This window comes from Dromaius novaehollandiae, chromosome 6 (genome assembly GCF_036370855.1).
Source record: "Dromaius novaehollandiae isolate bDroNov1 chromosome 6, bDroNov1.hap1, whole genome shotgun sequence".
Taxonomy (NCBI): Eukaryota; Metazoa; Chordata; class Aves; order Casuariiformes; family Dromaiidae; genus Dromaius; species Dromaius novaehollandiae.
Window position 1 is genome coordinate 43,111,474 of NC_088103.1, and position 25,022 is coordinate 43,136,495.

At 39.2% G+C, this 25,022-nt stretch overlaps 1 protein-coding gene and 1 long non-coding RNA gene across 2 annotated transcripts in view; one reads left to right on the forward strand and one right to left on the reverse strand.

Annotated features, from left to right (window-relative positions):
- Positions 1 to 239: 239 nt before the first annotated feature.
- On the reverse strand, positions 240 to 3,543 carry LOC135328753 (uncharacterized). The gene is made up of 2 exons (XR_010389786.1): positions 3,458 to 3,543; positions 240 to 2,690 (listed from the first exon to the last, which is right to left on the reverse strand). It is a non-coding gene; the product is annotated as an uncharacterized LOC135328753 (long non-coding RNA).
- A 61-nt stretch (positions 3,544 to 3,604) lies between these two features.
- Positions 3,605 to 25,022, forward strand: part of INPP5F (inositol polyphosphate-5-phosphatase F) — a 46,910-nt gene continuing 25,492 nt past the window's right edge. The window contains exons 1-3 of the mRNA XM_026105536.2: positions 3,605 to 3,903; positions 16,136 to 16,216; positions 24,487 to 24,623. Coding sequence (XP_025961321.2) covers positions 3,807 to 3,903; positions 16,136 to 16,216; positions 24,487 to 24,623 — 315 coding nt within the window. The 5' untranslated portion in view covers positions 3,605 to 3,806. The remainder of the gene's footprint in view (positions 3,904 to 16,135; positions 16,217 to 24,486; positions 24,624 to 25,022) is intronic.

Genomic DNA, 25,022 nt, shown 5'->3' on the forward strand with positions numbered 1-25,022 from the left:
AACAACTATTCTTCTGACACATGAAGCAAGTTGCTGTTTCAAATTTACTAACTAGGAAGCTGGTGCTGCAGACAGGATTCGTGTAAGTAGATTTAATGTTTGCTTGGTATACTTCACTAGTTCTCTGCATTGATATAAACCTTTTCTAAAAGATTGGAAACAGAAATAGTAAACTTCTGTTCTACAAGCAGTCTTGTGCATCAAATGATATGATATGAGATCACTTTAACAAAGCAGGATTATTTTTGAACAGTATTTGGATGAGACATTTAATTGGTGGGCAAAGTCAACAGTAAGTAGAATCCAAAGAAGGACAGATATTCAAATTCAGCATCAACATTCCTTTTTCAGTACAGGGTTATTAATAAATAAATATGCAAAAACTCAAAATAATACAAAACACTTGGCAGCGAGACCTTTCTTTTTTCTGACACTTAGAGAAGGCTTATTCTTTCCTCCCAGAAACTTTTCCTTAGTTACAATGAAGAAATAAACAAGCTAGTGAGCTTGATCCCTCCCATCTGTGTTTTCTGCATGACACAAATCCTGCATCTAATTTTTTAGGTCTGTTTGAATGTGAGCATGCATCCAAAGATTTTGTTTCAGAAAGCTTCAAGAAAAGCATTGAGCTTGATGACATTAAGCCTGTGATTTGATTACAACGTTACTAAATCAGTCTTGAAACAATTTTCCCTCCTGTTAGATACTGATTCTGCAGACTGTCCTTCACTGACAGCTCTGTACAGCTACAGAATTCTCTCTGATTTCTACAGGCATCTGTGAAGAAAACTGACAGAATGGAGGATGAAAGCAAAGCTGTTCAGCAAATTTCATTTTAAGTCTGTGCTTAAGTCCTATTTATTATAATAGGATCAATTATGTTACTTAAAAGAGATGGACTTAAGTGTACAATAACTGTTAAGCAAATGTTGAAATGCAGTTGTAGTGAGCAGTGCACTCCTTTGAATGAGCCAAAGCTAAGATACTGAACTTTTGTTATCATAATAAGACCACAGGATACTTTGACAAAACCAGTGATACTATTCATGCATTCTGCGTAAGGTCCAGTTGGGTAATCACAATACCACTAGGTAACCAATCACACTCTATGCTTAAAAATCCCTCTGAAATTTCAGACTTATGAAGTTCTATACATTTCTTGCCCATATTCTTGAGCATTTTATACTGGTAATTTTTCTAGTGTATTCAATAGTTATGTACCACTGAGATTTTAGAAAATGTATGCTAGTAATTTTTAATGTCTTTATTAGAGAAAGTATTAACACTTTAAATATATTAACACTTATACTAGCATTTTTTCACCCAAAATTTTATGAGCTTGTTTTCAGACTCCTTCTTGCATTAAAATACCCTACTTCTTTTTAAGTCTTATGTCATCACAGCCCAGTAGTTACACTGGTTTAACACTGGAGAAAAAGATCTGTTTCTTCCAAATGCCGCGAAACATTATTATTATATATTATTAATCTGAAAAGCAATCCTTTGTAAAAATTATGCTAACAGATGTGAACACAAAACAATACTTTCTACACAGAGGATAAAGTAGCTTCTTTTCCTGTGTACGTTTAGTATCTAATGAAATGAGAGGAAAGCAGCGCAGCATAATGAATTTGAAAGACGTATAATCAGGACCCTTGGCTGCAGGTACATATGGCAGTATTAAGAGAAGGTTTTGATTGCCTGTGTTTACTTAAATGCATACTTTTAAACATGTTCCTTCAAAGGAAATCTTTCAATATCAGACCTATGAACCAATCCATCATTGCACTTCATTTCTGTGCATGTTTGATATGCCCTTGAAAATATATGACATTGTGCTCATGGGAAAATCAAGAAGAAAGTAATTCAGAAGAGTTTTTGTATTTATTAAAATGCTGAAAAGCTATTTAAACTCTTCTCTTGCCTAGTACCTGCAGCAGCGACCTGAATTACTAACACAATTCTGTCAATGACACCGGCTGCTACATACAAGAATCGGTCAGGCCAGCACTATTATGTTGGAAGCTATAGGCCATTCACAAAGCATAGCATTTCAAAAGCAGGATCTGTAGTCAAGAAAGGATAGTAAGCCTATTTTACATAACTGCCATGGGGAAAACATTAAGAGCAACTAGGATCTATTGCCAAATCAAATAGAGCCGTTCCATTCATATCCTCTGTATTATCTTACATTTACTTAAACACTCTCGCCCCAGCAAGTACATCAGACAGCTCCGATCCCATTAACATTTTTAAAAGAAAAATCATAAACTGTTTACATACAAAGCCATATAAAGCCTGGAAAAGAAATGAATTTTGTATAGACATTTGAAAAGTTAACCATTCTTTTCAGAAAAAGGGTAGATGAAGACAGAGAAAAAGACAAGAAAATTAATTTTCCAATACTTTATAAAATTACTTACATGCACCATTAATTTTCAATATATGCTAAAGATGTTCTTTAAACTAAGCTGTTTCCAAATGCCTGTATGTACAGGATGTTTTTTGTTCTATGCCCACCTCTACCTAAATTCAATAGGGAGTGGGACTCCAGCTCCTGGATAACATTGTAACAAACAAAACAAAAGCTCTGGCAGCCTGGGGAGAAGACCACACAAGATGGATCAGGCTGGGAAGGGTCTGTAGCAGTGAAGAGTTTTCCGGCACCACCAGACATTTTCCTGTATTGCCTGGAGAAGAGAGATGGTACAATTACCGCTTTATCTAGAGACGCTCCTTTCTGTGTAAATATGCAAAATCATAATGAAGCCTGTGCTATGGTGCTGAGATTTCCTTTCACCACTAGTTGATACGCTACACCAACTCCTGCCTGCTTCCTCCACTAATTAGTAAAGTGACTCCCCTTCGGGAAAAGAGGAAAAAGCTTGGGGATACAGATTTGGTATCTAGCCCACCGCTTCGTCAGCAGCGGCTGACGGTAGCCCTGGGCGGCTTTGAGGGCTGTGCTGGAGAAGACACCCAGCCCTTCGGGGTCGGGGTCTCCTCGAGCGCGCAGGTGTCGAGAGGGCCTGCCCCCGCTTCAGCACCCGGCTGCCTGCCCGCGGCCCCGGCCCCGTCTCCCCCCGCCGCCCAGGCCAAGAGCGGTTCGCTGCGGCCCTGCGGGGAGGGCAGGAGCCGCCCAGTCGCGGCGCTGAGGGGGGAGGTCAGCGCGGCCCGCCCCTCCCCGCCGCCGTTAACGGCCGCCCCGCCGGCCCGGCCCGCCCCGCCTCCGCGCCGGGGCCCGGCACCCCTGCTGAGGCCGCCGGCGCTGCCGTGTCGCTGGGGGTCTCAGGCTGCGCCCCCTCCCCGCCGCGGAGCCGCCCCACCTGAGGCGGGCGACGCGGCAAAGAGAAACGGACTAACACCGGAGCCCCGCCCCGCCCCCGAGGGGCCGCCCGGGAAAGGCGGGAGCCCGCCGGCCCCGCTCCCGGGGCGCGCGCCCGGCGCCGCGCTGCACCTTTAAGAGGCCGGCGAGGCGCCGACGGGCAGGGTCACGTGCGCGGCGCCCGGGCCGGAACCCGCGCGGGTGAGGAAGCGCCTGTTCCCCGCCCTCCTTCCCTGCCGCAGCGCCGCCCGCCCGGCTCCTCGGGGCAGCGCGCGCTCCCGCCCTTACGCGCGCCCGGCTCGCGGGAGCGCGCCCCCCCGCCCCCCTTCCTCCTGCTGTGCGCGCGCGCGGGAAGCCGCGCGGCCGGCGCCGGGGCTGCGGCGCGGCCGGGGCGCCCCGCTCCCCTCCCTTTCCTTCCCTCCCTCCCTCTCTCCCCGCGCCGGCAGAGACGGGAAGGAGGGCGGCGGCGCGGTGTGCGAGGATGGAGCTGTTCCAAGCCAAGGACCACTACATCCTGCAGAGCGGGGAGCGGGCGCTGTGGTGCAGCCGGAGGGACGGCAGCCTGCAGCTGAGAGCCGGTGAGCCGCGCGGCGGGGGCTGGGCGCCAGCCGGGGCCGAGCCGCCCGGGGGGCGGGAGCGCCTGGCCGTGGGGGCGCCGGGCTGGGGCCGCCTCGCCCCGTGCTGCTGGAGGGGGCCGGTTAGACGGCAGCATCCCGCTGCAAACTGTCTTCCGCTCGTGGCTGCCCGCGGTGTACGCGGGGCGAGCTACAGTGCAGCAGGTCGTGTGTATAGTGCCACCGAGTCGGCTAATAAAAGGGGGGGGGCCCACCGCTCGGTTCCTTGGGAACCTTGGGCTTGGGAGTTATTTTTGTTCTGTGGTGCGTCTATTCCTCCGCAAAACAAACTGCCGCTGCCAACTCCTCCGTCTTGATCGAGGTAGTTCACTGTTGAAATACCCTTGGTCACCCTTACTGGTGCATCCTTAAATAAGGAGGGCCATCTTGTGTTGCCGTCAGCTTTACACGAGCGATGTCTCGCTGCTCCTGGTGGCCTGCATCTTTGAACGCATGTGTTTTAAGGTTTCCTTTCTAGGAGAAATCGAATAGGTGTGTGTATTTTTTCTTGGTAATATTTCATGTTCTCATGAAATACTTTCTGTAGTGACTGCAGGAATTATAAACAAACTACATAGAGGGGCTACCTAAGTTAATTACAGGCTGCAGAAAAGATAATGGGAGCAAAAAAATGTTGGCGTGGTCTTGTTTAGGTTTTTAATCTTTATGTATTAAAAAAGAAATCTTAGACTGAAACTCTGAAACAGTGGTGGATTATAACATCCTGTCTGGGAGGTTAGTCACAAAAAGCCAACTGGGTTGATCAACTAATCAGCTAGATTATCATCCTTGGAAACTAGCTTGTTTTGAGTAACATATGGATCTTATGGGTAAGGAACTATAATGCAGCTGAATCTAATGTTAAAAATATCTTAAATAGCTAGATATTTCAACAAAATATGGCAGGTTGAAGGATGTTACTTACAGCTTTCTAAAATTGGGATCAGCTGGGGTACATGCACCTGCATATGATGAAGTTGGCTATGTGAATACAGTGCGTCTTCCAGCTTTTAAAAGTCTGGAATAACTCTATATGTAACAACAAATGCTACTGTTTATCAGAAGGATCCCTCTTTAATACTGGTCATTCTTGTGTTGTTACATCTTTGTGTTTGGTTGTGTTAATGCTTCTCTCCTGCCAGTTCAATTTGTTTGTGTATCTTGGATAATACTACAGTCTACCTTGGGCTAATATGACTTACATTTTTGTGTAGCAGCTTTTTTGTGGTTAAAGTTCTAGCAATTGTTTTACAAGCAACCTTACAAGATGCTTGATGTTAGGCTAGCAAACAGTACTGCTCCTCAATGAAATCCGTGTTTTTACAAAATCTCATTTTTAGATTTGCTGTAATCATCTGCATAAACATAAAGTTTTTTACTTCACTTCAAAAATAATAAAAACAAACTAGCAAACTAATTCTGTAGCTTGTGGTTTGAGAGCTTTAATTTAAAAGCATCAGTCCCTTGTATTCATGTAGCCATCACTGTGATTTCCTGGAGTCCATTAACTTCAGAGGCTTTGCCAGTGCCCTGCAGGTTGTCTGCATGCTGTTCAGCAGGATTTGTCCTTAGCATACCTTCACACTTTCAGCCCCTATAACCCTGATTCCTGCTCAGTTCGACACTGACTGATAAAAAGTAATATGATGCTGAAGTCTCTAGTCCTTTTTACAACCTTGGTTGTTACAGCTGCACTTTTCTATTTCAGTGGCTTTTTTGTTTGTTTTTTCCAACCCTGCCTGTGTTGTGGATGACTTTAAAAGCTGGCTCTTGTGCTGTGAAATGAAATACCTTAGTGTGTTGAAAGTAAACCTGAGAAGCACTGTTCTCTCCTAGGTGGTATTTCTTTGATCAGTAACTTTTGATGTTATTAAGACAAAGCTAGGTATTCTTGAAGTTGACAATTTGATTACATTTGACCACTTATAAACAAGGTCACTGACTGGAAATGTGTAAATAGATTGCTGTGTGATGAGTCACTACCATATTTAAAAAAAAAATCAAGTTGCAACTTGTGTTCATTGAGATGTTTAATAGTCCGTCAAAAGGCTGTAACTTAACCCTGTCCGTACTTGTTCTTGGAAGCCTTGGTTTTATTCTGTCCCACAGTGGCTATTCAAATTAATTTGTATGCATATACAAATTGAAATAAATAAGACTGGCAAACCTTGCTAAATATCACTTTATATGATAGAAGATCTCAGTCTAAAGAGCTTTAAAAAAGCTTTAAAAAAGCTTTGTAGCACTCTGCCTTCCTACCTCAGCTCTAAAGGCATGTTCAGAAACTTGATAATCTTTAAATGTGTGTTTCTGGCCTCTTTGACTCACGGAGAGAAGAATTTTTTTTTTTTTTTTTAAGCTTAAGCAAAGAAATGGCAAATATTTGCTTTAAACAAAGTTTGAGGCTTGCCCTAGTTTGCAGGTTGTCTGCCTGTGTTTACAAGATCTCTCTGGTGTTTTTCTCAAAAGTGAAAGCACTAATGAGTCACCTGTGTTAAATCATGAATCATTTTGGCAATGTAAGTAGCTATTAAGAATTTAGCTTCCCACAGTGTGGGGGAAACATACTTTGTTTTACCATACTTTAAGTACCTTATAACATCAGGTCTTGATCTGGATTTCAGTTTTAGGTTACTTTGTTTACGCTTTGCTTAGCTCCTGGCAAGGAGTCCTATATAGATCAGAAACATGGATCTTATGTTATTGGTTTAAAGTATAGGTGTGTGTATGTATCTGTAGAAGCCATAGAAATGAACATACTGAATCCTCACCATTTTATTTGAGGCAGGTGTCATTCCTTTTTTCTATCTGTTGAATGAAAACAACTAGTTCCTCAAACTTCTCACTGTTTGCTTTAATACTTCAGGCAATAATGCTGAGCTAGAAAAGATTAGGAATAGTTGCTACTAAAACCAGTATAGTAAACACTTTTTCCATCCCTGAGGAGAAATAAACTGCCAGAAATGTTCTGGCTGCTGTACAAATCTGAATATTCTGACACAAGTTCTGAGCCCTTCATGCTCTCACAGATTCCAGGCTTCTGCTGTAAAAGGGCACGCTGGGACAAGATGTGCTCTCACCTCTGGACCTATAACTTGAGGCAAATGAGCATTCACTTTTCTTGTTTGCTTTTTTAAACAGTGCTAGGAAACTAGTGTAACCAAACTGGCTTTCATCTATTAAATGAATGTGTATCAGCAACTGGGGCAATACCTTTGAAATTCTTTGTTTCTATTGACAGGCATATTACCAGACAAGATTATCAGAGATCAGGGAGGAGATGTTTTTTGGATTAGGTTTCTTAATCTGATAGACTAAAATCTGATATGAATCTCAAATCATGAAAAGGCTACTGAATATTCTAGGTATGTGTGCTTGCCTCACTCCTCAGATAGACATTGCAAGATTCATGCAAAAATTATTTGCCAAAACTTTTGACCTGTTATTTGTGACTCTAGACTTTACAAGAGCTCGTGGTTTTTTGGAGCTGTGAATGCTAGATGTTCTCTCACGGTTCTCTCGATGGTTAATGGTGTGGGTGATGTATGTGTGAATATATAACTTCAGTTGTATGGGTGAACAGAAACCAAATAAACTTCTTGAAGTGACTTGAAGTTGACATCTGTTAAACTGCAGTGAAGGGCAACCATCTAGTTGACATGCCACCTATGTTCTTTCAGTGCAACTGTTTTGGTTTTGAAGGTGACTTAGTCTTCATGGTCTTTAATTGAAACTGCTAAATATACAGGAGAGACCTCATGTTGATGAAGTTATGCTAATGAAAAGGAGGCATGGCTGTGCTGATCTGGGGGGGGGGAGGAGGAAGGGAGGCTCTATCTACTTGGAGGTATGCAGTGTTTACAGTGTCCTTGACTAAGCTAGGGAGCCTTTGCTGGCATGGGAAGTGTCCGTGGGCAGTACACAGTATGCAAATGCTTCTCATGTTTTGTCAGCAAGCAAAATATTTTATAATGAAAACATGGTTCAAAATAGTTAATGTTGTAACTTCTTCAGTTGGGAGACTGTTTGTTTTCTAAGACTCTCTTCTGAAGGTCTGGGAGTCTTTAGGAAAGAATTTGAGGTGCAGGAGGGCACTTACTGGTAATGAACGAGTGGAACTGACAACAGGGAAACAGGCTGTCTTTTGGGCTTCTCCAAACTGCTGCATTGCATGGCAATTGTGACTAGTTTTGAAATGTCAAGGAACTTTGCCATAACTTTCATTAAATACCTCCTTTGAACAGTGAGACTTCTCAGATGGTGGTTTAGAACTTTATTTTACAGGCAAATTCTACAATATAATATCAAACAGTTCAATATTTAGTTAAGCTACATCTGAGAGTGTGTTGTGAAGACTCATTAAGGTTGTGTGTGGAGGCTCAGAGCTCAGAGTTTGGCAGACTGTGCTGTTTACATGGTCACATTTTTCTTCATTTTGGGGAAGGCTTTTTCTTTTTGTCCTCCTCAAATATAACTGAAGAATCTGAGACTACTTACAAGCTGTTGAAAATGTCTAAAAGCATTATGGTTCATTTTTGAAGCTAAAAAGAATCTGAATTCTCTATATACATACAGGTTTTGGGGGAGTAAATTTCAAGTTACAAACTTATTTTTCCTTCACATTAATTGTTGAACTTGTTATAAACTTGTAATTCAATAAATAGATGCACTCTTTTTAAATATTCTGTGTTTGTTACAAATATGTATATGGTTATTCTAGTTGTGAATGAGAAGTCTTGACTAGCTATCTGAAGCTTTTTGAAAAAGCAGCATCCTGGTACTGTGATCTAACTTGATTCAGGATGATTTCGCTATACTTTTTTCACTTTTTCAGTTGTGATTCAGCTGTAGTATTTACACCTGCAAGTATCTCTTGGAAAAGTCTAAACCAACAAATAAAATTACTGTAAGACAGACTATGAATATAAAGAGTCCACCATGTGTATGGTGTATTTTTTCCTCTGCCCTTCATCTGTTTGAATCCTCTATGAAGAGTGTTAATTCCTGTCTGTGGAATTAACACCTCCAGCTGATAGTTTTTCAAATCTATCAGCTGATCATATTCTAATTATATTCTTATCAGTACAATGATTTTGACAATTGCATCTTCTTGACTTCATATGAAGCGAAGTACATAGGAACAAATCTCAGATGAGTAGCTTTGGGACAGACTCCAGCAGGAGATTATTTGGAAACAACACTCAGCCCCCTTAAGAAATAATGAAAAAACCTTTCTGATGAAAGCTTTAATTTGGAGCAAGAATATATAGCTGATCTTCGAGTAATAACATTCCTGTTTCCCAAACACCTCTATTTATGCCATCCCCCACTCCCAAACCTGGGAGAAGGTTTTGTGTTTTTTTTTTTTTTTTTTTTTTTTGAAAGCTGAAATGAATGGAATTTCACTTGGAAACCAAAGATTTCCTTTTAAGGAAGAAAACTGACTTGAATAGAAGCCCAGGAAGACTGTCCATTCAGTTTCTGAATAACTGAAAACAAGCAACTCTAAAATACTTTGAGCTTGAAATCTTATGCTCTAAGTAGTGCAGTAAGTCTTTATCTCTGATAGCATGTTGGGGATAGTAGGCAAGGTCATGCTAGCGTATTGCAGAACATACACCAGTGTTGTAATTTGAAGACTAGAAGCAAATTCTGAACTGGATTTAGAAGAACGTGACCTTGCCCCAGAGGCAGTTGTAGGATGTAGTGTACCTGTGTGTGGTTAACGGTTAACCTCCCCTCTATTGCCGTGCCTGTTTCTCAGGTTAGCTGGCTGTAGCTGTAGTAAAGCAGCAGCCCTCCCACAAACCACTGATATTTAAATATTTTTTCCTACACTGAAATCATTTGCAAAAAAAGTTTAAGTGATACAGCTTGTTATTTTATTCAATGATCAATTTGTCCTCAACAGTTAAACAGAAAACCAACCCAAAGAACCAAGTGTGATACAAATCCTTTTACTTTCTGTTCCTGAAACAGATGTGGTACCTGCGGGGGGGGGGCCCCCCCCCCCCCTTTTTTGGGGGGAAGGTTTCTTACAGAACAGAATGCGAGCTTGTGGAGGGAGGGGAAAGCAACAAGCTTGTGGGTATAATGCTCTTATTGAGGTTTGAAATAATTGTTCTGGATCCATGCTTCTCTGTATTTTGGTTTTGAATTTGTTAATTAGCTGGGTGGTCTGAGAGAAGTGAATTGTGGAGTGAGAGAAAAAGGTGTTAGTGAGGGGAAACCTTGCCTTGCTTAAACTTGACTATACTGCAGCTATACCACTATTTCTCTTGTACTTCTTAAGTATTAATGCAACTAAGTCAGTTCACAGTAATAAACCAATTTTCATAAACTTGAAATCCATCTGCTCAGTTAACTAGTGTTTCTACTTAAGTCTTCTAAGGATGGGATAGTTTTCTTGCACTTTTTTTACATATAGCTGTTGCTGTTTAGCCAGACTTAAAAACAGCATATTTTCAGGAAAAAGTGAACTTAGTGTTTAAACACCTATCAGTTATCAAAATTGGTTCTTAGAATAAATCTTTCTCTTGCCTTTCTGATAACTTCAGTCTTGCAAGGTAAATATGATTTAAAAAGATGCAGACAACTCACTCTTCCTAGCTCCAAGGATATAGCTGCAAACAGAGTGAGCTTCTCTGAAAGATCCCCTGAAAATGGGAACATGTTAGTCTGCAATAAGTAATATTAATTAATATATCACTAACATGTTATTAATTTTGGATGAATGAAACTTATTGCTGTGACATTCATGTTGTCTTTCCCTGCCTCTAGAACTTCAAAGAAAGTGTGTCTGCTAGCAGACTTCAGGGGTGGAAAAGAATAAAATGTGAATGGGTGCTTAGCCACTGAAGATCAGTATTTTTTGACTTTTAGAATTTCCCTTAAAAATGAGTGGTGATTCCCTTAGTCTGAATGATATATTTAAAGGTTCTCGCAAAGGGGGAGGGGGATAATTCTAATCTAAACTGTGGCTGAAATGAATGGAATAACTTCTCAGTCTAGTAATCTACAGGATCAAATTCTGCTTGGTGGGAAGAGATTTTACCCCCTTCCCTCCCCCCGCCCCAAGGAGCTCTGTATTCCAAATTAACTTTGAGTTCCTTTCTTGGAGAGGAATAATTCACTGTCTCATCCCTTAAGGCTTCTGACATAAAATCCATTTTTATAATGTTAACTGTAAACTTCCATTTTTACGAATTTGACCCTAAGTTCCTGAAATGCCTTGCCCTGTAGATGCAGATGTGCTGAATGTTTATCTCTATTTGTGGACTCTAACACATGGAAATTTAATTGTGTTTCAGAATTCAGGTGACTTTAGTTTATGCTTGTGGATACAGGAGTTAGCAACACTGCCTTGATCACTTTTGCTGACTTACAGTTGATATTACAAATTCCTAGCTGATAATCTCACAGCAACATTGGTTGGGTTGACATAACTTTGGATTTCAATTCCAGTTTTATTTACTGTTCACATGTACAGCTGCAGTCAGGACTGAGTAAGATAGTGGGATGCCTGAAGAGTGGAATAACAAAGATGGCAAAATATTCCCCTTCTTAAGAGTCAATATCTTGCCCTTTGAAATACTGAATGCAGTCCAAATAATCTCATATCAAGAGAGATGATTTTAAATGATCTGTAATAAGGTGGGGAGCTTTTCACTGTTTGATAGTAGTCTTCGATCTTAGTTCTAATTATAGTAAACAAATGCTGTGAAGAAATTTCTCACATACAGTTCCATAGGGATTTGCTTAATGAAAATGATTCTCCTATGTATTATTCTTCTGTTTTCACAATACTTAACACATCTTCTCTGTACAGTTGCTCCATGTTCTTTCTTTACCAGTCCTTTGAGAAGGTGAAGCCAACTGTTAGAAACATTAGCATCACAAGGCAGCTATAGCCTTCTGTGAGAGACCATGGGTTTATGGATGACACGGTATGATGCAGAAGGGAATAGAGGGGGCCCAGAAGGGTTTAGCACCCCCTGCTTGTGCCTTCCCACTCCCCATTCATTAGTTACCCAGTACACAGATTCCTGGGAAACATGGAATTTGAAAGGTCAAAAAATATGCCAGTTTAGCAGACCTTTGAGCTGTGTAGTGGAGGCTTTGCCTTTTTTTAATTAAAAAAAAAAAAAGGCGGGGGGGAACCTTAAGCCTCTTCAAGTACATAAAGTGCTTGTAAAGAAAGCACTCTCTTCAATGTGGATATGTAGGCAGAAATCAGATAGCAAACAATGCATGGGGAGGCGGAGGCAACTAGAAAAGTCTCTTGAGGTGGTCACGGCCTTTTTTTTTTTTTTTTTTTTTTTTAAGCACTTGGAGTGCTTTTATTGGTTAATTTAATCTCCTGTGAACTGTCTTAGAACCTGGTCATGAACAACTGGTAATGCAATTTGTTACTGCTGTTTTAGTACAAGAATTCTTGTGCAACGTCTTTTAATGCCAGACACTCAAGACAACTGAACTTGTTCCGTACATGTGTTCTTGAACAGTGCTTTTGCATGGTGACTCAGAGGGTTTTTATGACTGTGGCAGAATACAAAGAAATGTTCTTTATCAAAATAAGTAGTATGGATTCAATTTTTTGTTGGGTACTTTCTATGGGACTTGCAGTCCACTTACTGCTGCAAGGTTTCTTGCAGAAAGTAAGCTAATCGTATCCATCTTCCCCACTCCCCATTACGTGAAGCACGAGTCAGGTGGGATAATGCACAACTGTTTCTGTATGTCTGTATGTATTGAAATATTGAAGTGTCCCTCAAAGTAAATTGCCACTTCATTTTCCTAGATGTATGTTGGAAAGATGTGTATCTTCTAGTGTGCCGTACTTCTGTTGCTGAGATGGGCGCTCTGTGAGAAAATTAAATGGAAATGGGCGCTCTGTGAGAAAATTAAATGGAATTACTCTTTGGAAAACATACTCTTCATTGAGATTGGAGGATTAGAAGGTTACTTTGATCAAGGCTGTAAGGTGTAGTAGCAATGAGAAGATTAAACTGGGATTTTGGAGAAAATCCTTCTAGTTTCCAAGAGGACTTAAGAGCAAACTGGACAAATTACAAGCTTAAAGAAATAATATACCTCTGTTTCCAAATTTTCATCCTACGAAGACAAGCATTTTGGTTAGGTAATTGAGGGCTCTCTAGTCTCTATTACTTAGAGCTAAACTGTGTAAATAAGTAATTAAAACAAGCTATTCCTTTAGCCAATCACTTGTTTAAAGTTTTGGGTGGGGGGAGAAAGTAAGTAAATGAGTCTTGTGCTTCATGACTACTAGATGCTTGTACTATTAAGGCTAAATGTCTAAATACTTTCCATCTTTCTACAAATAGTGTAGCTTAAATACAAATCATGAAATCTCCTAGAATGAAAACTCAGGTGGCCTGTTAGTTTGTTATTTGCTACAAGAGAAAAATGAAATTGCTATAAAGTTGATAATTTTAATTCTTCCTGCTTAATTAGTAATCTTCTAACCTGAGCTAGTATTTTGGAATACTATTCAAAAATGAACTGAAACGGAGGTAGACTTTCCTTTGAAAAGCTGCAAGAGATCATAAGGCTCAATAGCAATAATAATGAACTCTTGTAGTTGCCTTTGATCTAAAGCAGACAAAATCTTTAAGAGAAAGTCTTGAATCTATTAAAAAAAAGCACAATTTTTTCCTAAAAGTTAGCATTTCAGGTGTGCATATGTGTACTCGCTTGTGTTAAATAGCAAGAATGACTGTGAGAATTAATACCATCAGGCTATGATTGAAAGAATTATTGGGAAATAGCATACATACACCAAAACTTAAATGCACATATATATATTTAAATATAAATTGAGCTTGATGAAATTCAGTGACACTTTTGATGTTTCCTATACTGAGCACATTGCCAGGAAGTAATTCATAGCAGAGGAGTATTTCTGAACACTGAAAAAGCAGTATTTCTGAAAGCTGAGTTTGGAAAAGAAGGTAAGAGTATTATACTCCCTGAACTAGAGAAACTTGGAAGATAAATATCCTAAAGATAGGAAGATAAGGAAGATAGGTTTTGTCTATATGTATATAAGGAAGTCTGTCTACGTGTAACTTTGATCCCCTCTATTCACATAGTTAGTGCTAATCTCCCCATATTGAGGGATAAGTATTATTGCGGACGTCTTGGACGTTGTAGAGTAAAATATCATCCAAAGGACATAGTTACATCTAGGGCTACAAGTGTCAGAGTAACCCACAGGACAGCAGCATAAGGACTCTTGTCTGTAATTAAAACTAAATCTTGGATTTCTTTTGTAAGTTACTAGAGCAAAACGTCATTTGCTATCCAGAGCTTTATACTATTATTTCTTGTTATAGCAGGAAATGGAGTTTTTAAAGTCTTGGGTGTATTTGTATTACTAGGCTTGTAGCCATGGTCAACTGTCAGTGGTTCAGTTCTTCGAATTCCTCCTGATACGCTTAGCTTTTTTAGCTGATTGATATATTCAGCTGGATCCTTGCTTTCACAATGGAATAATGCTCTCATGCATATTTCTATATGTTGATGACTGCTTTGCAGTCCTTCAGCTAGGTAGCCCTTGTTTGTAGACTCTTATCCCTTGGACAGTTTTCTAAGACTGGTGTTTTAAACAAACTGAACAGTCAAATGAGGGGATCAATTATGGATGTCACGAGGATAGAAAAAAGTAGATGACGTTTGAGGCAATTCAGCTCTGGAAGACTTCTAGGGGTGAAGGTGAGACTCTGGAGTGTGTATGAGCTTGCAAAGGTGGAAGACTTGGAAGTAGGGAAAGTTTCTTGGCTTCTTCTTTCCTGTAATGTCATGGTGCTGACTTCCAGCTGCCCCAAACTTGCACCCTGGTTAAGCAGGGATGCTTTTACTTATGTGACCTCAAGCACTGGTGTAGTCTGCCAGAGCTGCAGCTCTGGCTGTCTTAGAACTTGGGGTTTGCATGAACACTGGACTTAAACTCATCTAGTGTCTGTATGTCAGAAGCGTGTAGAAATCAGACTGACTTGTCACCAGCAGATCATAGGCTTTCAAGAAAGTAAGCTCTTGTGGATGAAATGTGTATTTAGGGGATGGCTGTATATATTTCTGTATCTTGGTATGTGGTGCAAGTTTGTTCTTTTGAATGGTCACTTATTGACTCTAGGAGCAAAGCTTATAACTTGTTTTTTTTGATTTTTTTTTTTTTTAAATATCCAGCCAATAGAGACATACTGTAAACCTTTCCCACCTAGAAACTATCAGTATTTGTAGATAGTAACAAACTTTGTTCTTTTTGGAACAGAAAAACCTTGTCTCATTTCCTTTTTTCTAGTTGCTGCTCTCTTACAGAGGTGTTAATTGCTTTTACTGATTTAATTAAAATATGTAACTTTTGAAACTTTGCCATATTCTTGAACGTACAGGTGTTACACCACTGTTAAACTTTTTACTGAATGTCAATGATAGGCATCTTGTATGATGTGATATATACTTTTGGTGTAGTATCTTACTAGTCTGCATCAGATTTGACTATATGTTGATAGGAGTGCCTTTCACAGCTGACAGTGTTGTCTTTCTCCTTTCTTTTCTACTCCCTGTGGTTCACTGGAATTTCTCAGCAGCAGGAGGCTTAGAAATTGTGTAAAGTATGCAAAGTTGAGTTTTATACTTTGATATTATTGCATGTAATTGTGCAGCTCATTTAGCAAAAGAGGAAATATCTATGCATGCAAGAGGATGTGAAACTAATTGTGGTAGCATAGACATGGGAGCAAGCTGGGGATGAAAGTAAGCATCTGTTCAGTTTTTTCTGGAGTCGCTTCACTAACTGAATGACCCACATTCAATTTCACTGTAGCTGTGTACAATTGTAATTAAGAATAGAGACTCTAATGGGTATTGGAGCGAGTATACATTAAATTGAATGACTGTAGCTCAAAACAATTTTGTATTATTGTTCCTGAAATAACCACAAAAGGTGTGGAGTACAGCTCTAAATAGGAGCAAAGCGTTTGGTCAGTTGGTTAATGTAAAATGGCTACCTGGTACCTACTTGATAACAAGCTGAAATTGAACAGCATATGTATCTTCTTGTTGCAGGAATTGTAGCATATTTTTCTACCTGCTAGGTGGGAAAGTGGAGTGAATGACTGGGTTAATTATGTTGTTGAGTTCATCTAAAATCTGAACACTATTCCTTTTGCAGCCACTGATCTTCTTTTGGCTTGGAATCCCATTTGTCTGGGCCTGGTAGAGGGAGTCATCGGTAAAGTTCAGCTTCATACAGGTATGCTTTTTCTCATTTCTAATACACTTTGTTTTGAAGGCAGTGATGCTACAAACAATTCTATTTAAGCTACGCAACTTTACGTAGTATCCTTCATAAAGGAGGAGTACTCCAACTCAAATCTGAAGTGCAGTATAAAAATTTTTCTAACTTTCTACTGTATATCTTTTAGCTCTTCTTTGTTTTGTCAAAAATATTACTTTCATAAATGTGAAGAGTAGTAGAAATCTGTAACTGGAGCTCTGTGAGGCAAAACATAACATTCAAGACCTATTTATTCAAGAAGGTACAAAACCATTACGCTATCAAACAATTTTTTTCTTGTGTGAAAACTTCCATCAGTCGTTTCTGCTCTGTACCATTAAGTTTGAATTCTCAATATTAACTGAAAACTTGAGGAACAATTACTAATTTGGGGGAGCCTTATTTGAAAGTAAAAGGAACATCTAGAAGCTTCTCTGTAGTTAAATGGGAATATTGTAAGACACAGCTGTAAAATAAAAATAGGTGCAGAATGCATTGTGATTAATAAGCCTATCTTTCTAACCAATTCTAGTACTTTGATAAGTTATTACCTTTTTCAGTATAGTAAAGTCAGTATTCTTAGCTCTAGTCAGCTGCAAAGTCCTGTAGACAAAATACATATTTATTCCAATGTAATATACCAGCTTTGTCTAGAAGGATTCTTCTATGGGTAGAACTCTGGATACATCTACTGACAGGTAAAGCTAGCCATAAACTCTGCTGCTCTTACTCTGTGCTGTTCTTTATTTTTGTGAATGCTTAAACTCTGCATTTAAAGTAGTGCCTGGCAATATGATCAATACAGGTAAAGTTTCAAGTGTGTTCTGGGATACCAGGATGGGTTAAGTGCTGAAATGGATCAGATATTTGGTCTGTCAAATAGAAACAGATACTGTGTGGTGTGGGAAATTAAATGGAACTCATCGTTCTAATTTAATGATGAAACTAATGTTATGTTATGACTTCCATATTTAATGAATGTAGCCCTAAAATGACTGCTAATTCAGGTGCTGGAATCATAGCATTTACCACTGTGAGGTGGGACAACAGAACATGTAGAGATGTATGCCATAGTACGAGTCAGACATGACTATGGAGTTTGAAGTGGCTTTGAATTCTAGTATGAGAGATGGTTGATCTGAGGTTTTTCTTTCAAAGCTGAATGGACTGAGACTCTTGGACAGGAAATAAGGTTGAGGCAGGAAGAGCAGAGAATAGAATAAATATAGTAGTCATAACACTTTAGAGTGTTTTTTGATTACTTTAGCTATTAAGATGCTGAGAATAGTTCCATTATACACTTTCAGTTGCAAAGCAGGTGGAGATGATTACTACCTCTTACAGTTTACTTCCCTTGGCTTTGCATATGCACCTACTTGCTGGACCATCCTCTAAACCAGATGACTAAATAATGTGGGTTAAAAACTAAAGATAACTGTTAAATATTTTTATTTTGTTGCAGAGTTTCTCTGCTGAGGAGCAGTTTAAGATGTTAGAGTAGATGCAGTCCTACCCTTGTTCCTGTGTGGCTCATAATGTGCAGTTTGTGTGTGCGCATATGTATGGAAGAAGAGCTATGGTTCCTTCTGTAGCAACAAACCAGTATATGGATGCTTCAAATTCATTTACTTTGATATGAATATGAAACTGAAATTTAGTGTTACTGTAGAAGATCTTGGTGACTGCTCAAATTTTTAAATTGTGAGTTTGTTGATACTATAATGTTGTAACATGCTGTTCAACTGCATCGTGATATATTTTTTTTTAGGTCTGCTTGGGGTGGGGAATATTGGAACTATGCTACAGGCTCCAATATCTTTTTTTCTTAACCAAGATCATCTATGAATATGCTTTCATTCTCTGCCCACTTTGCATAAGAATAGCTGTCTTGAGTCAGACTAAAGATATGACTCACAAACTTTTCTTGGCAGTGACCAGAAGCAGGTGTCTTGAAGCATAAAAGAGCAGAATACTTTCCCACTCACAGCAACTTGTGGCTGAGTCTTCCTAGACCAGTTGTCACGTCTTCTGTGTAACAGCACTTAGTGAATCTTTTGCTCTTTACAGCCTCCCTTTAAACTTCTTACTGCGGTATATTTTAGTTAAACATCTATATTATGTGCATGAAGAACCATATCCTCTTGTTTATGGCCTGCTTCCAATACAGGAGGCATCAAATGAACTTAGGAGGTGGCATGCTCAAACAAACAGAATGCTGAAGTCACAAGAAGTATGAAGAAAGTAAAGATAAATGACTGAAGACAAAAGGGAAGGTTCTCTTCCAGACTAAAAAGCCACAGTCTGCTTAATTGTTCCTTATATAGCACTCATTCTTTTCCAGTTTTAGTACACACTTCATTAAATTTGGATGGGTGGAGCTTATGCAGAACTCATGGAGATGTACCATGCAGGCATTCTATAGTGGTCAGGCAGTCCATGTTTTCTTTCTTTCTCTCTCACTAATATGCCATTGCTATTTTGATACCTAGTTCTATGAAATGGTCAGATCCATAGCTGCTGTAACCTCAAGTCTTATTCCTGAGAGTCCATAGCTTATTCCTGAGATGGACTCAGAGCCCATCCCTCTCTAAAATTTACAATCAGCTCTCCTTTCAAATTGTCACTTTAAATTTAATCTAATTTTTTTCCTCTGCTCCTTCTACAGATCTTTTCAGCCCTTGTTTTTGAGTTGATGCTTCAAAGTGGTTCAGCCTCTTGTCATCTCAGTCTCTTTTCTTTATCCATGTTTGCTGATACTCAGCATGAATTGATGAAAGATGGCTGAATTTCTGTAATGACCTCTTTCTGTTGTGGAAAATTGTCCTTGCTTGTTTTTAACACGGTTGTGTTTTAACCAAGTTTTTAGATACACAGAAGCCATCCCCTTTCTCTCCAGGGAGCCTAGCTTAAATGCCATTGAAGGGGGTTCTTGTCAAATGTCTTTGGGAAGCCATAGTATATTATGGCAACTGGGTGTCCTTGTATGCATGCTTATTGTCAGGCACTTTCTCTGTTTGTGAAAGCAGAGTTGAAACTCTGCCCAACATGTGGCTTAACAGGTATCAGCTTGCTGTTATCAGGTAATAAGCTTGATAATCTAGTCTTCTTTGCATGTTTCCTGTACACATACTGTGTCAATTATGCTTATCCAGGCACTCTATTCAGTTGCTGCTTAGAGCAATGGAAACATTTTGTTTCTTCTTTACCTTGTTTAAATGGCACCATCATAAATGGTGCATGGGCTATTTCCCCTTGTTGATATTCTGGCATTTAGCAATGCAACTATGCTGTGAACAGATGTTTGTTTTCTTGATCTAAATATCTTGGTGAGGAAAGATATTGTTTCTGGCTATTTGTTGCTCTTTGAAAACTACTGTTTCCTTGAATCTGCTGAGAGATACTAACAAGTGTCCTCTGTTTGTGCTGCAGTCAAAATAAGAAGGTCCACTGAAGTGGCTTACATGGTTCTTTTTAAACCTCCTATTGACAATGCTCTCACTTGATTACATGAAACTAGACTTGAATATAATCCTCTAGCTAAATCATCTAACATTCTGTAACAGTAACCTGTCTTCATTACTTATTCTTGCACCAATCTTTGCCACTTGGAAACTTTATCAGCAGAAGTTATATAAATATTTAACAGTGCTGGACCAGGAACCATTCTTTCCAGACTTCATAAGAAAACTGTGCTGTGGAAACCTGGTAAAATGTTTCTTCCAGAGTTGATCTGTGTCAACAGGAACAATGGGACTATGATTCCACCCCCACCCCCTGCTCAAGACTGTAATGATCAGACCACTTATTTTGAAGCTAGAATCCAGTATGGGTTGTTCTGCTCAAAACCTTGGTTTATTAGCTATTTCTGGAAGGAAATACTGTTTAAGAAGCTTAGCATGTACTGACTACTACTGGAAACCAACTTTTTAAGTACTGACATTGCTACTTGCACTCTTTCAAGCTGTCACTAACCCCATGTGTACTTTAATGTCTTGGATGTAGATTCTTACATGTTCTTGAGAGATCTGCTTACTCTCGTAGTACTTCAGTGTTCTTAAGAGCTTGAAATGTCCCTGTAGCCAAAGTCTTAAGGTCCTTAATTTAGTATTGACATACCCTTGCCAAATTGCTGTAATTAAGAGTCAGTTAAAAATCTCATCCCTGATCTTGGGAGTCATTGCTGGCCTAGTACAGGAGAACTTGGAGGAAAGCTTTCATGGCAGGGAAGCAGTTTTATGAGAAATCAGTTAGCCAGTTCTGGGCACAGACTTGAAAATATTCTATATTCTTTTTTTCTTGTGGTCTCATCAGTGCATATGCATACAAAATATCAGTATAGCCATGCAATTTCTGTTGGTCATAATCCAAATACTGAACAAGTAGAAGTTTTTTTATAAAGTATAGACACTTTCATCCATTAAGTACTGCTGGTATCCTGATGATTTGAGTTCTGAATTAAGACTTTCTGATCTGCTTTTAAAAAATCTTTTCTTCACTTGATGAAAGGACTCTGGCTTATGATTGCTTAAGTTATTGCTAGTACTAATCTCTAAAACTTCCACGTGAAAGCTCATACCATTAAAAGAAGTAAGGAGAACTAGTAATCTCATCTGATCAGAGAGACTGTTTAGTGAGTTAATCAAAAATTGTAGTGCTAGAATATGCTCAGGGTTAATGTTGCATATCTAACTGCATCCAAAGTTGGATTCCTGTGTTACTTCCAGCTCAATTCCAATTAACTTCCTTTCTGCTACCACGTTTCTCTGTTTCTCTGTCAAGCTGCACTATTATGCTGTGTAAAATGTGTACTCATATCAATTTAGTTTGGTCCTCCTGTGCTGGTTAACTGGAGACCTGAGTTAAATGCTGTTGGCAAGGTTCCATAGACTGGGTAAATAGAAGGGAAGCATGGTTCCTCCTTCCCCATTCCTGGGAAAGGTTTCTGTTAACATGCCACTGAATGTTGATCAAAATGGTGAATGGTTTAGCATCTGAAATCTGCTCAACTGGATGTAACTGATATGTCTAATTGGAACCAATAAACAACTTAGCTTTTTCATGTGTGACTAAATTCTGTGTTGGATATAGTTGTGCAGGTAACAAATGATAGTGTAGTCTATCTCTAGATAAAATCAAACACTTGCAAAAAGCATTGTTTATAGAGAACTTATGAAGCACAGACTAAAAATTCAGTTACTGCTGAAAAGGGACTTGGGGAAACTACATGCTAGATTGCTTGGGAGGTGTCAGAGAAAAACTTAATGATATAGCATTGATGTGCTGGCTGGGTGTTGAAGGAAAAGTGGAGCTAAATTCCTGTTTTAATGACAAATGAGAGGTAATAGCATGTTTTAAATACAGTACTTTAAATCAGTTGTTGCTATTTGCTCTTTCATAAAACAGTAAAGACAAATCTTAAGATGGATGATTAAAACATGCATTTCACTTTCTGAAATAATAGTAGCTGTAGTGCTCTTCTGAAAGTGGGAGGTATGGTGCATCCAGGAATAGACAGTAATTCTAACTGTTTTTTAGAAGCTGTTCTATGGGACTTTTCTTTATCTGCAGAAGCCCATAATCATTTGGGGACTCAGTTATTTGGATACTTCTTGCAATTATGGGCTTTAGTGGCCACTGAAGCTTTTCCTTTAGGTCACCTCTTATCTGCATAATCAATCACTTTTTGACCTCTTTATTTAGATCTGTTGGGGAGCTTGTTCTTTCACTATTCATTAGTACTGGCTATAACAAAAATAACTTTGAAATGTATGCCAAGAAGACTTTGAGTGCATTTATATAATAAAAGGATCCAGGCCTCACTGGTCTATATTACACTCTTTAGTTCTTGCTTGCTGTTATAAGGGTTTGTAAACAGTATGATGTAAATTGAGTAGCCAAAGGGCTTTTACTAAGGTGTCTCATTAGAAATGCTTAACTGATATTCCTCTGTTGGAAAAATGTGGTTTAACCTGAGTTCTAGTTCCTTTTTTTGAGAGAGTATCCACTTTGTTTAATGTATGCTGGTGATCTCCTTATAGGAGTGAAGTGTGTGGCTAACTTACTATGGGTGAGGATAAATGAGTGCAATATTGCCCAGCAAGAATGTCTGGATGTGCTATTGCACAGTCTTCCTGTTAAGCTTGTGATCCTTATCTCCAGAGACCTGTGTTTTCCTACTGGAAGGCAATATAGATATCAGTAGACCATCTTTTTAGATAAATGCGTAGAGATCTTTATCTGTTGCTGGTGTTATTTTTTGTCAGCTTTTCAATTTCCTTCTTATTAAAAGGATATTCTTGTGATCTTCTCAGGCTATCACACAGAACTTCTGTCCTGTTTTCCTCAGCTTCCATTTTCTTGTTTCCATCTTACCCCTGTGGTTGTCAGTGTGGAATGGTGGAGGCAAAGGCAGGTGCTTTCCAAATGATATTGCTTGTACCTGTAGAAAAGAACAGTTCCAGGGTCTGCTGTCAGTAAGAATAACTGCCTCACTGATGTTTGCTGTCACTGTCTCATCCTTATTTGTTATCCTTTGACCATCAAAGGTGGTACAGGTCACCTAGTTTTTTTTTAGAAGACCTTATGCTCATGTTACAGCCATGAGTAACCTGGTCCAACCTCATAGTTGACCTTGCACTGGAAGGCACTTCAGAGGTCACCCTGCTCAATCTGAATTATCTCTGTAATCCTGTAGAGATCTTTGTCTCTAGGATCCTAGAGATATCAAGATGCTGATGCTGTGTTTGGGCAGTAGTGCAGGACTTGTCATTTATGTTCAGTGCATGTGGTTTTCTAAAAAACAAATGTCTCTGCTCCCTTTCCCCCAACCCTTTTTTGAGGGTGGCCGTGGCCTCTGATTCTCACAGCACACTTGTCAACATAAGCACATATCTTGTCTAAAGACAGTGATATAACATCTAAATAAGGAGTAGATTGTCATAATGCACAGCAGTCTACTTACTGTGATTATTTCCTTTCTTCAAATAGGAGAAATTGCCTCTTAAACACATCTTGCCAGCTTTGGATATAAATGGTTTAAGCTTTTCATAACTTCATACTTTTCATAACTTTGGAAAGATGCTCACAACTTTAAAGCTTTTAATTCTGTTCTAAAAGTATGTTGGAAAAACTGGGGAAGAAAAATCTGGGTGTATAAACTTAAACTATGTTGTCTTGTCTTAAGCACTCGAAGATAAAATATTGTTTTGAATTCACTGAGCAAGGAAAAGCTTGTTTTTTTGCTATAGAACCCCAAAATACCCCTCCCCACCCCCCAAGCTGGATACTGTATTCCAAAGCATAGTAATACATGACACAATCCACTTCCCAAAGTGTGGAAGCAAGTGAAATTCTACTGTAGTAGGCTTTTAGTGTTTGTGTATGATCTCTTCAGTTAAACTCAGTCTCCTGCTTCTGGAGGAAAAGTGTGTGTATCTGTCTTTAAAACTTTCTCTGCTTCTTCCATCTCTTAAACTTTCACTTTTGGCTTATAAAAGCCCAGCATACTGCTAGCGTGCTACTGATTTAGCCGAGGGATTAAAATCTAAGAAACTAATGTCAAGTCACTGTTAGTGGTGGGAATGTTACTGTTCTGTTTCTCTATCCCTTTAAAGTGTTGAAGTTATTACAAGCGTTGTAGACAAAGTGTATATAGAATGCCACTAAAACTGGTATCTTCATTAATCCTTGGTTCATTATTTCTGAAATACAGATATCTGAGTGGTGTAGAAATTGATGTTGTGAAACTTTAAACATATATGTGAACTTTTATGTTGAAGTCCAAGTTTGCTCACCAGAATTCTGAACTCATGAGTTTCTTGAAAGCAGATGCTGTTTGCTCTCTTGTTTGTTTTCTACTCAATGGAAAGTACTGAGGGAAAGATTTTTGCCTTACTGTGTGGTAAACTCAAATACCTGCTTCTTCTGATTGCACTACCATAATGATATTGGTAGGAATGTGCCACATCCTAGGGGCAGCTTAATTGCCATAGGTAAAGCAATGGTAACTTTACCCTGAATGGACAAGTCTGAAATAGTAGTCCCCCTCTTATATAAGAGATAGAATAAGTATTTTTGGAATGTCCTTTTATGACAGTATATTATATAAATACTGTAATAACAAATCATAATTCACTGGATTCTTCTAATCAAATGGCTTCTAGGAGGGTTTTTACATTGGGAAAAGCTTCTGATTTGATTAGTCTAAGTGAATGTGACTTTATAGTTAGGCTTTAAACTCTTTCCAGATTTACCATGGTGGCTACTTTTAATTCGTCAGAAAGCATTGATTGGCAGGCTTCCAGGAGACCATGAAGTATACAAAATAACAAAAATTGCAGTGATTCCACTTTCTGAAACGGAACCCCAGGATCTGGAACTAGAGGTATGAAAATCTTTGCATTCCTCATCAGGAGAGAGTATTCTTTATCACTGCCCTTGCATCCATTCTATTTTGAAATCTTAATCTTATTATAATTTGGCTTTAAGAGAAGACCTCACTTTTTAACCCTTCCCGAATTTTGGCTAAAGGAAAAACAGATGAATAATAATAACTTGCATTGTCGTTTAGGTGGGAAATTGAGGAAGGTCTGGATACTCGAGTCATGTCAAATTGAGGTAGATTTTTCTCACAATGACAATGGAAAATGGCTTTTGTAAACATTGTGTGTGTGGGAAACCAGGCTATAAAGGGAAACCTACATGTTTTCCCCCTGTATTTAGAGCGTCTCCCCTAGGTTTGGACTTCTACATAGGCTTGCTTTTGTAGACTTCCATTAAAACT